This window comes from Hermetia illucens, chromosome 2 (assembly GCF_905115235.1).
Source record: "Hermetia illucens chromosome 2, iHerIll2.2.curated.20191125, whole genome shotgun sequence".
NCBI classification, from domain to species: Eukaryota; Metazoa; Arthropoda; class Insecta; order Diptera; family Stratiomyidae; genus Hermetia; species Hermetia illucens.
In genome coordinates, this window is record NC_051850.1 from 81,170,026 (window position 1) to 81,184,892 (window position 14,867).

Genomic DNA, 14,867 nt, shown 5'->3' on the forward strand with positions numbered 1-14,867 from the left:
CATTCACATGTTTTTCTTGCATATTAATTTCCCATTGTTCGCAATCAGAACTATCATTTCTCGTAGACAGTAACAGGCTTATAGGGGAAAAGCATTTGGAACACATAAGAAGGTGGCGACATTGTACTTGTCTATACATAGTTTGTCAAACGATTGTCTCATATTCATACCTTTTTAGTGGAAACAGTGTGGGAAGGATCAACCTCCCTGTATCCCATATCTAGTTGTTGAGAGGCTGTTTGACCGGAAGCTCTGTCACTGTTCATTACCACTTCTCTTTGTTCCTGTTATGGACATCGTCATAGGAGACATCCATCCTGCACCGCTCTACATACCGCTCTATGTGTTCCTAGCGTCTAATAGCATCCTTGATTTTGAGCGAATTGTCCAAAAGTGGAATGATCACCTCACACTGAACCTGAATAAAAAAAAAGATTGAACCCCTCTCGCTCTATCACTGTGAGTGGCGGCAATCTGCCGACAACTTATCGATTTAAATATCTCGGATCAATACTATAAGTCAATGGTGATGTGGCGTTCCAAAACGATTGCTCTGACGGCCTCGTGACTGTCATCCCGCTACCAACCGATAGACGAGCCATTCAGGCGGGTGAGTTTCACTTAACTCTTCACATTATAATATTCTGATGCTGAGCTCGGACGAGTCCTGGTTAATCAGCTCGCAACTCCAGACCATCTTAGCATTCACTTCTCCAACAGAAAGCCACATTGTTCATAGAAAGCATCCTTCTCCTCGATATTGCAAAATTGTCATGTCCGTTAGCTTGGAGCGAACTCAGCAAAAAATATTCAATACATATATTTAAATTAGTGCCCAAAAGGGGCACTAGGTAAGATCTTAGCTTCATATGAATTGACTGGATGAGGCAATTCTATGGAAATTACAATACTAGTAGCTATTGTAGGATTCCTTGTTTCTATACTTATTAAATTAGGCGATCGCCAGCCAAGCCCGTGGTAAACCACCATGCAAACTACAAAATGCTCTATACAATTCAACACATACAAAAGCTAGGCTTCTTTGAGAGACTAAAATTTTACAGGATTTCAAAGAAAAAGTAAGAAAAAATAATATCGGTGCTGGTATCCCTAGACTACCTAATTACTGACCAACTGCTATTTTCGGGATATACGATTTTCATCATATCTAATCAGTGAAACAGAATTATTATCAAAAGAGATAAGAGCTACTACAAGAATTGAAGTCCTTTTTCTAAGGTAACCCGATTTTGCTAACACTTTTTTGTGGATATTAACGATCCTTCCTAGTGTTATCCCAATCATTCGTTCCAATCAGCATCCCCATAAAATTGGATATATAAAATAATATAAATAAATTTGGATTTTTGATATTAGCGTAATTGGATGCCTTATTTTCTTGCTTTTCTGCCATTTCAAGGAGCAGTTTCCACTTGTGTTTATCGATTAGCCAATATACCATTTCCCACATATAGGAAAAACAAATTTGGCCTAGAAGGATGTTACAGTTTTTCAATGTTCCCGCGGCATATTGGTTCTCGCGATTGCCTTGCTAATTTTTAAATACACTCGATAGTGAAGTAAACTTTTGTTTGATTTTGGCTTTCGTTTTAGTTTTTTTGAATAATTAGCATATTTGTGGATTGGTGATCTGAATTTGCATATGATTCGATGGCAATCATTCCTTTTTATCAATGCGTTCTTCCATATTTGAATGAAGCTTCTCTTCCCAACTTCCGAAAGTTATTCTGCACTGGAGCGACATTTTATAACCCTGTTTCTCATGCAACCACCAAAAAAAAGTTTCCTGGAGATTAAGACGATAAAAATAATTTCCATCTATTATTAAGGACAAAAATTGCACCAAAGGCTACGAAATATACTAACTAGAGAGTCAACAAATCTATCTCACTCAGCAACTTCATCTTCCAGCTTTTCAGATTCTATTGTTCCCCAAAGCTTTACATAGAACTCTAACGAAAGCAATCATTCGGAGCCAGAATACAAAGACCGGGACCATCAAGATCACCACTAAAAGAAACTATGCCCCATGTAATAAAAATCTTAAGTGCAGACAATGTAGAGTAATAAATAAACATATAAACGGCCCCGATTCACGGCATATTGTCGAGAACGTGTTTTTTTAAACCACGCCTTCCTTGCTCGAATAACGAACCAGCACACAGGGAAAAAATCCTGTACCCATGCATATTTCTCTTGTACTCATGTCCACAGTACGAAAACATTCGAAACACATAAGGATTAAAATCTTCATCGTTATGAATCACAACGATTGCGAGCCTGTGCGAAGAAGAATGAAAGCGAAACATCGCAAAAAGGGCGGAAGGACGAGAGTAGTCCACTCGGCGGAAAGCCAATTGTTCGCTTTGTTTTGTTCGCGGAGCCATTCCCAGGGAATGCTTGTCGAATTAACACCCGTCGAAAGGTCCTTGCACATTCGTTAAGAAACCTTTTTTGTGTTTGTGACAATCAAGCCGCAACTGCTACAGTCTGTATGAAATGAAGGTTCCGAAAGCAGCAAAGAACCAGGATACCGGACGCAAAGGTACACGCATGTATTTTCATCACAATAAGTGCATGTATGTACGTATGTACATGGACATAAATCTCAACACACTATATGCTGTACCAGTGTGTGGGTGATGTGGAAACATACGTACATAAAACACAATTTAATATTGCGTTATTCCAGCGAAGTAATTTAACCTACTTAATGTCTCAATATTTACGGATGAATCTAAAACAGGATATGGGAACTCCCAAGCCAAACCAGAAGCGCATGAGAAAGAATTTTGGCTCAGAGAAAATCTGTTTTCTGAAACTAGGGAGACTAGCAAACCTTTCCATCAACTCAAACCAAACCCATATTTGTCTAAAAATGCCAGCAAAACCTTAAGATCTTGACACCTGGAAACAACTCCTCCACGGAACATGACAATCAAAAATAGAACGTTTTCGCAAGGCAATGATTTCTACCACTATTTATAGGACCAGAACCTGGACTTGAAATTTAAAAATACACAGCTGTGTAACCACGAGGGCCTAAGAGAAAAAACAAATAGTCAACTAGATGTACTACTGCGTCCAAAAAGACCAGTTTTCAATTTAAATTGCGCAAATAAACCGCACAGCAAAAAATTTGTTTTTCGGAGTTGGCAACATTTTGACAGACACCTATGACAAATTTCATGTCAAAACATTCGTGATTTTTTGTGCTATTCCTTTTGGTGCTTTCAAAGGATCTGTCAATACTATTTTAAGAAATATTTTAGGCCTGAATCGTGTAAAGGGTAGGCTAATGTCAAACCAACTCTACAATCACCGCATTTGCCAGGTTTGCTACCCTGTGATTTACTTAACTTAAAAGATCACTGTAGGCAAATCATTTTGAGGACATTGAGAGATACAACGCGAATCGTTTCGCTCTGAAAGCCATCCCGGAAGGCGACTTATGGAATAGAAATTTTAACGAATGAAAGGGATAATACGTGGGCCCAGATAATTTTGATACAAAATTATATTTTTCTAACCATCTACGTATTCGAAGGGTTGCTTTTCGAACAGCAGAGAAATTTATTCGTTCAAATCAGTGTTAAGCTCTGGCGCTTCACTTTGGGTACGGCGAGTATTTCAAAAATTGAGTGACCTCGCAAGCTCAATCGAGAATATTGTGGATGACCTGGGGCGTAGAGAAATTGGACATCCACGAAACCGGAACGTAGAAGGTAAATCAATTTTTCTGTGTGACGGTTTCTAGGAATCGATTTTTTCCTTTATCTTTCTTTATCTTTCTCCTTTCAAAGCAAAATGTGTTGCGAGTATGCTATAGAAATTTTAGACAGAAATTTAGTATCCTCGCCAGGTTACAATAAATAGAAAAGCACGTACCAAGCAGATGTGTCTACAAAACAAAAACTTTAAACGCGCTTTTCTCGAAACAAAATTTTTTGAATTTGTGGGACGAACACAACTAAAATTCTGCTAAGCCAATGTGGCCGAAATTCGCGCTTCGTGGTTCGTATTCCGGCAAAAATTGTTATTCTGGATTTCCATAGGTTGGACTTTTGAGGATTTTTTTTCAAAGCTCCACCATTTTAATGAAACTGTGACGTAAAATTATAATGACAGTTTGGACGATGGAGGCAAGTATACCGAATAAGAAAACGTTTTAATTTTTGGTTCCAGATGGAGATAGAGATATGCTTCCCACCAACCACTCAAAAGGCAAATACAACAACCCGTTAATTCAAAAATTGTGTATCATAATCCAACACTCCAATAATAACATAAAAAGATTGAAAAGATTTCATTTCCTGTATTTTGTAGAATTCCAAAGAGAAGGATGTCACATAGGAAAACCCTTAAATGTATTCCGGATTTCAAGTATAATATTTATGACATATACTTTCACAGTTTCCATATCTTAACCGAATTTGGCTTTAATCCATGCAGCCGTTTTTGGGAAAAAAGACGGAAAAATAGACAGTAAACCGATATACAAACCCCATGTCCCTCGTCTAAGAAGTTTCCACACCCTAGAACGTTTAACCTTGTTGACGACTCCTCGGCTCCGTCTGATTAGAGTTTGTTCAGTTCTCTGCCACTAAAATAATATTTTGCCATTGGTGTATGTCACTGATAATTTTGACACCGCTCAAAAAATAAATTTTAGTGTAGCGGAATTCTATAATGGTCCTCCAATATGGGTGTACATATGTATATAAGACTTTTGGTTTACATAATTTGATCGATAGCTCCTATTTTGTGCCCAGTGTCAAATCTAGCCATTGTTTTATTAGAAAACAGTTCTTAAGCGCTCTTTCGGGGAAACGTTCCTTCACTCTACAGTGTTCAAACGTCCTTTAAATTACGTATTGTGAAAAATGCGTATTGGAAAGATCCTTAACCTACTACAATTGTGTTAGTAATAGTAGGATTTCCACCAAACTTTGCAGAACGGAGCCTAGATACCATGTGAATGGACCACCATAATTTTTTTCAGATTTTTAGGTTGGGTAGTTTCTGAAAATGGGTTCTTGAAGTAATGGACGTCTTTTAGACTCCCGCACTCCTCTCCTTAGCTTTCAATGGCAAAAATAATATCTGCTTCGGAAGTATTCCTTTCATTTAATATTCCGTAAGGTTATATTCGGTGAAAACAAATTCGCCCCCTCTTTTAGCTGTATGGAGACCACGCACTTTGTGCACTTTACGATTGTATTTTTTCGTGGAAAATCTATCAGTTTTAAGTAGTCTTTAGAGTAATTCCTATTTGGTGCCTTGTTTACATACTATATATTTCCTCTCTCCTTGCATTCTCATTGGAGGTACATATCATTCCTAAGTTATTACCGAAGTGAGTATATGGTATGCAACATATTCCATTAAGTATGACTTGTGGAGCAGTTCAATTAAAATAATATGCCACTGCCCCTCTGAGATGCATACACACCTAATGCCATGATGTAAATAAACCTTCGATATAAATTCGTAAACTTGTTTCCAAATAATATACCTCAACAAATAATCATTCGCAGCATGCAGCCTGCATCTCTTTTAAGCAAAGACTGTACCCAAATGGTGATACGAAACTTGAGATGAGTTGAGGTACGGCTTTTCCTTGCGGGATTTTTCCAAGGGGCGGGCGCTTATCGGGGGATGGGTTTGAATAAATCGTAAACGCTCTATTTCAACCCTCACCGGAATTTTCGAATCAGCACATAGTGTTATGCCTCCCTATCATAATTCTGGGCATGTTCGAATCTTGGTGAATCAGGACCTCCAAGCATTCATCAGTTGAAAAGTGGCCGTTTCGCTGTTTGTACATTTTGTGCGATAATGAGCAGTTTGATTCCTTGAATTCGAGTGCGGTAGATTAGAACGCGAAGTTTATAGTAAGCGATTAGCGAATTAACCAGGTGGATGAGAGGGAAGTGTGTGGCGAGTGGCTAGTGACCAATTATTGGAGTAATATGTCAACGGCTTTTCTGGTCGAGAATATCCTTAGTCATAAGGAGGAGCACGATACTATTCTGTCAGATTGTGAGTCTGAAGCAAACTCGGATCTGAAGAACTCGATGTACGATTCGCCGCGTGATGAGATCCCTAGCCGACATTCCTCATTATCGTCCAGTGATGAACGTGACCGCGAACGGATCTTGTTGAACAATACGGAGGAGCGTCAATTCGTCAACCATACCTTCACTATGATTGGCGCGAGTGGTCCTAGTGGCGACCGTGAACGTGAAAGGGTCGAGATGTGTTGTACAAAATGCGGCAACTATTATCCGATCATAAATAGAGCACACATGTATACAAATAGTGATGGTGGTGTCCTGGATGACTTCAGGTGTGAAAAGTGTGGGGGAAATGGAGAAATTCGGATCGAAGATTCCAAAGAAACTATTTTAAAAGATAATTCTAAGCCGGTGCTAAAATTTAGTGTTTCAGCTATCCTAGGTGATACTAAGGAGTGTGTAAGAGTTAGAAATGGTAAGGCTGGAATTGATTCGACAACATCCGTACACAAGCCACTTATCAAAATTGAAAAGCACAAAACAGTGCAAACTCTTTACGGGATTGTGACATTAAATAAGCACATCCACTCGATATTTGTTTTAATTTTTTTTTACAAATGAAGTTATTTTTCAAAAAAATTAGATGACTGGATAAATGGTTTTAATTTTAGTCTCATTTAAGTACATCGCGCGTATGTATTTATTTTCGTTGTTACCAGTTCTTTGAGCCCTGTCCCTACCTAATGTGAGCCTTCATCATTCATATTAAGATATATTCACTTGATTTGAAAAAAGATATATGAGCTCAAATGAGGAGACACCTATAAACGTGTGCCGTCACATGTTCGAATTATGGTGTCCGAAAATCGCGTAAAACTAGGTTTTCAGTTCGACAGAGTGAGCATCGTTTCTGTACAAATTTTGGAATCTTGGAAGACTCAACTGTGGTCAGTAATTGTGACGATCAAAACAATTTGCTGACAAAACTCAGATCATAAAACAATATTTATTCCAAACAAATCACTCCACAAACAAACGGAGATACTTTTAGGCTAATCGGAAACCGAAAGTGGGGGGTTTCGCTGTGAAAGGCTTGTGGGTCTCTTATTTAGTAAACGTTTGTGCGACTTTTTCAAAAGATCAGTTGATAAAATTTATCAATTACTGTTAATGAAAAATGTTTTACTGATTTTCCACATTCAAATATGGACCCGTATTTCTTTTAGTGAGGGTAAGGGAGATAGATTTTCCAGCAAATTTTCAAAACGTAGAAACATACTACGATATTATTATATATAATAATAATGATTGAATATACTTTGAGGACTGCATTACATATCAGAAACATTATCGTGGCTCCACAAATTTTAGGTTGCGTAGTTTTTGAGAATAGGCTTAATCTGTTCTTTGAAACCAGTGCAAACCTAATACCTGTTTTTAACCGTTTTGATACCACATATAACTACATTTGGAAAAAATGTGTTCACATCAATCTTTCCCTTTAACCGTAAATAAAAAGATGCAATTCGTTGTATAGAGGTTCAGACTTTGAACAGTGGTGCAAAAATTCGTAACATTTACTATCACACACAAGCTTGTTCATTTCATTTTAAAGACATTTTACAACAAAACTCAAATGACTTGCCGGAACTGATTCACGCCGTTGCATCAACTTTGTCAATGTGTCGCCTCGGCAAGCAATATCCTACTCAGAATACTGAAAGACTGTTACTTATTTTACAAACGAACTTCACACACCTTTGACTTGACGCTTTTATTTGGATGCCCAGGTTTACTTCGTCATATATAATAATGATTGTAAAGACCATATACCACATTATCTACCTACTTGCTGTGTGAACTATTATCTCCGTCTTACACTCTTCAATTAAACAGTCTGTGGGCGTGTAACCCGTACGTGGACGCATTTTTATAGGAAATATTGTATCAGGACATTGTATAGGCTTTTGTACTCTGGAAAGTCTAATGGCGGCAGACATGAAACCGATGCCAAACAATTACTGACGACTATCGTAAAACGCAATCTTATATCCTGGAAGCCGGTGTCCGACAAGACCTTCACTGCAAGATCCTAGCCAGGACAATCTGTATTGGAATTGTGCAGTGCTACTAACCTATTGAAATTCCCGGTATATGGGGGAAGGGGGCTTTCTATGAGCAACTGCTAGAAGCTTAGGAGTAGTTTCATAAAGTGATGGTAATGAGTGGCCTGGATTACATTATTATGGATTTCAGCGACTTCCACCCGCTCCTTATAGGCGACACGGGTACAGGGCTTGCCAAAGGAGCAGTCGAGTTTCCACTGACCGACAACGAATATTTAATCAGGTCAACCAATTGTGAATGCACTTAAAAAAAGGTATACATCAGCCTGAAATAGGGTCTTCGTCTGAGGTTCATTTACCTGGCTTATGCGTGTAAGGAACTGAGATCTATGCTAATGAACGAGCTTTGGCATAAAGGCAACACTCTAAGCCCAGTTTCCGCGAAAACGTAAGAATCTGCCCTAATATAGTATAGGCACATCTTGACAAAAAGAATTCCACCATAGCGCTCTTGAGAGAAGTGGAAACTGCCACAAATAACAGTGATTTCGTAATCTTATACCACATCTTGAAAGGGTTTGCAGGTAGTTGTCAGCTTTTCGATTGTTCTATGGAAGGCATTATCGCTAGGCTTCTCATTCACTATAGTAAGTAGCCGAAGAATTGAAAAGAACACTTCATCACGACTTGGATTTGGTTAACATCCGGTAAAATTTTACCTATTTTCTGCTCCGCTAGATAGAAGCAAGGTAATCTTTACCATCAACGAGCGCAAGTGTGGTAAGTGAGCTCAGTTGCTCGCCGGGTACCCCAAAATCGACAGCCTCTATGATAGTCAGGCTAGGAAATCACTTTAGTCATTCTTATGTCATTAACAAAATTTCAGGTTCGTTAGCGATCCCGACACATGGGATATATGATACGCGTAATTTCGTTACTAATATACGAGGAGTAGAAGGGTCAAAGGACCCTCTCCCTCCACATTCCCGAGTGTGTGAGCGCATATCGACAGGAAATTCAGTATAACTGCACTTAGGTGCTGGCGAACTCGGACGCACCTGTCGTGAGTTTCTTTTTAGATTGATTATTTGACTGCATGGATGATGATCGTTTTATCGAGTTTATTCATTACAATTCCCCTTTAGTCCTCTCTTCTTCTTAATAATGAAGTTAAAAGTATTACGGAGCCAGAATGCAAAAATCTAGTTACTCATTTAGGTAAACTTCTCGTGTTGTTTCAATGATTCACCAGATATCAATTGCTGAGGTTGAGGTGTAATGATCTCATAGGATTCGGACTTGCCGTCAGCGATGTGAGATCGCGGAAGGGTGGGGGCTTCAAGAGGTCATCATCCATAATAGTGATATATCACACCGCAGGTTTTTTTCTAAAAATTATTAGAAAATGTCTTTTTCTGCCTGCTCGTTAGGTGTTGAGTAACTTTTCAGGGATATCAATTACGACAATATAACACTATACCTACAGGAACCACTAAAGCAAAGTATATAGTTTATAATTGTTTTTGCCATAGTCCCCTAGGATGTCGCTTATATTTTCGCTTAATTATTCCTCAAGAACATAGATACCGATGCATCAGTAGGATCTCGCAATTTAAACGACTTTGAGAATAGAGACGAGGATAAAATTGGTGTTCATAGTTTCCTTATTTTTAAGTTTTTGTGGAAAACAAAGTGTCTTTTTTTAAGGAGGTGAACATTTTCAATCTTCTACCTCGTCTTTGAGAGATTAATACTAGCAGCGGAAGCCTTTTCAACACGTGTTGCTTATAACTGAGTTTTGCGTCTAATATCACTCTGAACTATATAATTGAGTCTGTCTGTCCGTTTGTCTATCCGTTACACGCACAACGGTTGATATGAGATTTGGTGCAATGAATTCAACTCTCAAACCACACAATTGTAATAAATAATATTATTCTATGTTTTAAAGAGGGTGTCCTAAACCATTCAAAAGGAGGGTGGAAAATATGGGCATGTGAGATATCAATTAGTACTTTACAAACTTCTTATACTATTTGAAAGAAGGTCGGAAAGAAGCCTACGCGAATTATTCTTAAATTAAATTGAATTCTCAGAATCGTTGGCGCGCCAGTTTGAAATCTGGGCCTTGAAGCGTTTTAGAGCATTTCATTCAAGACTGTAACGGTCCACTAGAGGACCGCGATAGACTCGAGGAAACAAAGTGGACAATATAGCGCTTATCCGCTTTCGAGCCTTTCTCAGAAATTACTTACACAAAAAATCTGGGAAAAAAATATTGATTCACAATAACAGATATTTTTATATCCACTCAAATAAAGTTAATGATAGTATATTGCTATTTTTTGCGAAGGCTGACTAGAAATTCAACTATTATTAATAAATCTACAGTGAACGTTGTCTTCTCCGCCTTTTCCAGTATACTTACACAATCCTAAGATACCAAATGTATATATGTAGCATAGTAGCACTCTATTAAAACGGTTAGTCTGACGCAGTTAGTACACTATGAACTTAATACGAATCCAGACAAATCTCTCGTATCTGAAGCGCCAAGCTTCCGGTTTCCGATTGTATGGAGAACCATTTCGTCGATTCGTCGCTTATCGCAAATTCGAGGATAACCTAGCTTTCTTTCAGCACGTCTCCCCTATTAATGCTATTAAACTAAGAGCTTTAATTTTTAAGGTTTTGCGTGAAGGTCTGTCGGTCACACCTGATTTACCCGGAAGTGACTGAACCAATTGTCACGAAATCTGGTGAGAACATGTAGTCTTTGAACCCCCTTTACATACAGCAAGCGGTGCCATTTTCTATTGAGTTTAAAGGGGGGCTCCCCATACATGTGTAATCGATGTGTAAATTTTTTTCTTCACAAAATATGGTCGTGTAGCATATCAAATGAAAGGGCTCAATTAGTACTTCTCGAAACTGATTACGTTCCGAATGAAACATAGGGGAGTGGGGGTTTCAAATATGTACCCCAAAACTGTAACGCTCTCAAAACCTATTTAACCGAAAATTTGAAAAAATTACAATCTTCTTTTTCTTCAGCCTTTTTCCCGTTCACAAGCGGGGTCAAAATACATCCCATTCCGAGATCTAATTAAATATGTCAAATTATGGTATACTATTATACTATATTTTGGAAATTTACCCGGAACCCCTCCTGGTTATAAGTAATAACATAGTGTATAATCTTGGAAAGTTTGACAAAAATGTACATATTATAAACAAAGTTATAGAAAGTCAAATTGGGTATTTCACGGGAATTTGTTGCACTCTAAGACGTGTATGATGTCACCATCATATAAGGTGAACTCATGTCAACGGCGGGGTTGGAATTGGGAAATACATTTCTATATTAAGGGGGTCACCCCGTGTGTCGGATTCGCGGAATCGAATTTTTTTTGGCATCAATTATATCTATTATAGATATAGTGTAGAATATATGGGCAAAGTGATTTTTGATATTCGGAGTCGTTCGGAAATTATAGTGTTAAACACGTGATAAGTCACATGCCAGATTTAAGTCGATCGCCGTAATAAAGCTCGTATATATCGATCCGAATGACTTCACTAAAAGGGCAGAAATTGAAGCCAAGGCAGTACATGTGTTTCCTCAAGAAACCTAAGGTTTGTGGATTAGGTGTAGCAGATTAATGGCCAGTTAAGGTTTTATGGCTAAAAATCGCATTCTATTTCTTTCTACGGTCCGCAAACTAGGATAATTGCGATTCGTTCAGCAGTTTTTTTTTATTCATTGAAGAAGCCGTGAAAAACAAAAAGTTTAACACGGCACCAAAAATTTAGCTTTTAATATTTTTCAATAATCCTGTATAAAATTACCCTGTATTTCAATAACCAACTATGCGATCGGGGTGAAAAAATTACTATGCACGCTCAAGCTATTAATAAATCTATGGTGAAGATTCGTATTTATATCTTTATCCAGTTCTTCACAAAAAATTTCGAAAAAAAGCCGAAAAAACGGCCTTCACACGGGATGACCCTCTTAAGGAATATTTTGGATTGGAGATATACGCGAATGCCAACCTGTCAAATGCCAGAAAGCCTTTATTCCTGAAGCGTCTAGTTTCCGGTATTCCGACTTGTATCCAATCTGACAACTCGTGACTGATTTTCAAAACCCCGAGTACACGACCTGTAGGTAGGGCGAGTAGATGACATCAGCGAAATAGAGGTGTATAGGCAGTGATGTTGTCCACTGCACTCTCTAATATCCTCTCGCCTGCGGTAGATTACAAGAAGAAATATTGCTGGGAGATTTTACCTTAATGTAACACATAGCACTTTGTCGGATCATATGCCACTTTGGGAATAGTTTTTACTTTCACTAGATTGTCTTTCCTCGAAACCTTCGAAAACCAGAAAGAATTATAAGAATAAAACACTATTACCCGTTTGATTATTGAAATCCTTAGTTATACTACCTACCTTCATTCCTTATGGAAGATCTTGGCTTTGGAATATTTCAAAATATAATGAAGTAGTAATAATAATTTTAATAAAATTACCCTTTCTGAGAAAATCTTGAGTTCCTTCGTCTTCTGAGTTCTTTCGTCTTCTGAGTTCTTTCGTTGAGTGTCATTTATTTTTATTTAAATACAACTCGCTTCGTTTCTAAGAAAATGCGGAGTTATTTGGGTTTCATGTAATTTTATTTTCATTTAAATACAACTCATTACTTTTCTCCACTCTATTACTTAAAAGCTGACATTCCATAAAAAGACAATTCATTTTTTTTCTAAATTTGTCATTTTTGTCATGGCCTGCTCCGCCACTGAGAACACCGATGGTGGCCACTGTCAATCGAATTAACAACATTCGAATGTTGTTAACCCTGCTGCGCCATAATAATAATAAAAATCCAATTTGAACGTAGGCCTAGCGTTTAGAGCACTTCATTCCGAGGCCGTGACAGAACGCAAGGCAATATGGTCAGCATTGCGCTCAACCTTACTTACCAATGTGCCCTTGAAGATGAGATGGATAAAGTACAGTGTTATTGAGGCGTTAAAATTAGAAAGGATTTCTTAAACTGAACCTAAAATTCTAGTTTCTAGTACAAATTCAACACCAAAAATCTCCCTATCTTCCTTCATGTAGACCTGGGCAAAATTAGCATTATGAACGATTCGGCAGAGTTGTCGAGGATCAGGAAGTACGAGCATTGCAGGCATATTCGATACTATTGTAAAGATACACGGGCGTCATAATCACAGGAGACATATCTTGGAAATCCTGATCTGTGTATCATGGGGTGGTGCTCGTTTGCAATTAGACACTTGCAAGTTTGCAGATTACCTTCCCAGGAATTTTTTTAACATCTGACTTTCAACTTTTGACGGCAAACAGAGAGCACTGTCAATAAAGTTTAAATGTTTTGAATTAATGTCGTCGCCTATTAGTAGGAAATTGTATATATGCTCCCTATTCCCTGTGGCGTCTAAATGCATTCAAACTATGTACTTATATGTATATGTGGTATGTACGAGTATATTCACCATAACTTGGGCTTCTACGAAAAAAAAACAGAAATATTGCTGAGCGACCGCTTTTAGAAACTTTGTACAGTTGTCATCTATCTACAATAGTTATCTATGTGACCAACTATCTGTTTCTAGAAAATAATTGCACATTAGCTGCACAGCGTCAATGAAGCTGTCGTTTAAGTCTAACGCATTTCTGCACATAAATATATCATTATTCATGACATTTATATCTTTGCAAATTAAGGCAATACATTGCAAATAAACTTTTCTCACTCAATATTGCGAACATCTTTACTTGATTTGGCAAACTCCATGAATACACCCGAAAGCATATCCCTAAGAAAATCTATAATCTGCAGATGATACGCGACAGCTGGAGTCCCACTTAAGATCAAATTCTACTGGGAGCAACTTTCCTTTTTTGCCCACAAACATCCCCATTAAAATGGTCTCTGTATTTGGTGTTACATTGTACTTCACTCACACAAAGATACCCCAATGGGCTTAGGAATATGAACACCACGGAAAGAACTGTTGGTTCTATAGACAAGGACTGGAGTGCAATAATAGGAGCCTATATACATGAGTAGCATGTAGAAATATCTCGACTAGGATATTTTTGGGGGTCTATCGTTTATATATCATACATACGTACCAGTGTATATATGGGTGTGGATGTGCACACATGAGACATCTTTCCTTTGGAAAATCGATAAAAATCTTAGGTTCACAGCGCTCAACACTGCTGTTATCCTTTCAGAAAGTGACTGCTATTTATGTGAATGTAAATTGCAACAGCTATCCCTGGCAGACATTTGTAGCTGGCAAGAAAAGCATAAAATTTATTGCACATCCCAGTTGATTTTCACGATTTTTTGATATGAATGATTGAAAACTCGTTAATCGACAAGCACATGTGGACGCGATATAATATGTATTAATGTATAATGAAGATAGTATGTATCTATGCCTCTGCATTTTTCTGTGCAAAACCAATGTAGGGTATCAGCATTAAGCATTAAGCGGTACAACTCAATCGTAATTTATGGGTATATGTTAAACAATAGGATGGTACTTAGCACTTAGGAACACCCTACTATACTATCAATAAATTAAAAGTCAATTACGTGAAGATGTTTTACTCACCAAAATATTCAACTTTCATTTTAGCCGATCTTTTCAAGTAACACTTGATAATCTGAATATATATAAATGATCGGCTCGTCTAAACACGGTGCGCCACTTCC

At 37.8% G+C, this 14,867-nt stretch overlaps 1 protein-coding gene across 1 annotated transcript in view; it reads left to right on the forward strand.

Moving 5' to 3' along the window:
- The first annotated feature begins 5,993 nt into the window (after positions 1-5,993).
- The window catches only part of LOC119648483, a 90,558-nt gene continuing 81,684 nt past the window's right edge, over positions 5,994-14,867 (forward strand). Inside the window, exon 1 of the mRNA XM_038050245.1 lies at positions 5,994-6,513. Within this exon, the coding sequence (XP_037906173.1) occupies positions 5,994-6,513 (520 nt within the window). The remainder of the gene's footprint in view (positions 6,514-14,867) is intronic.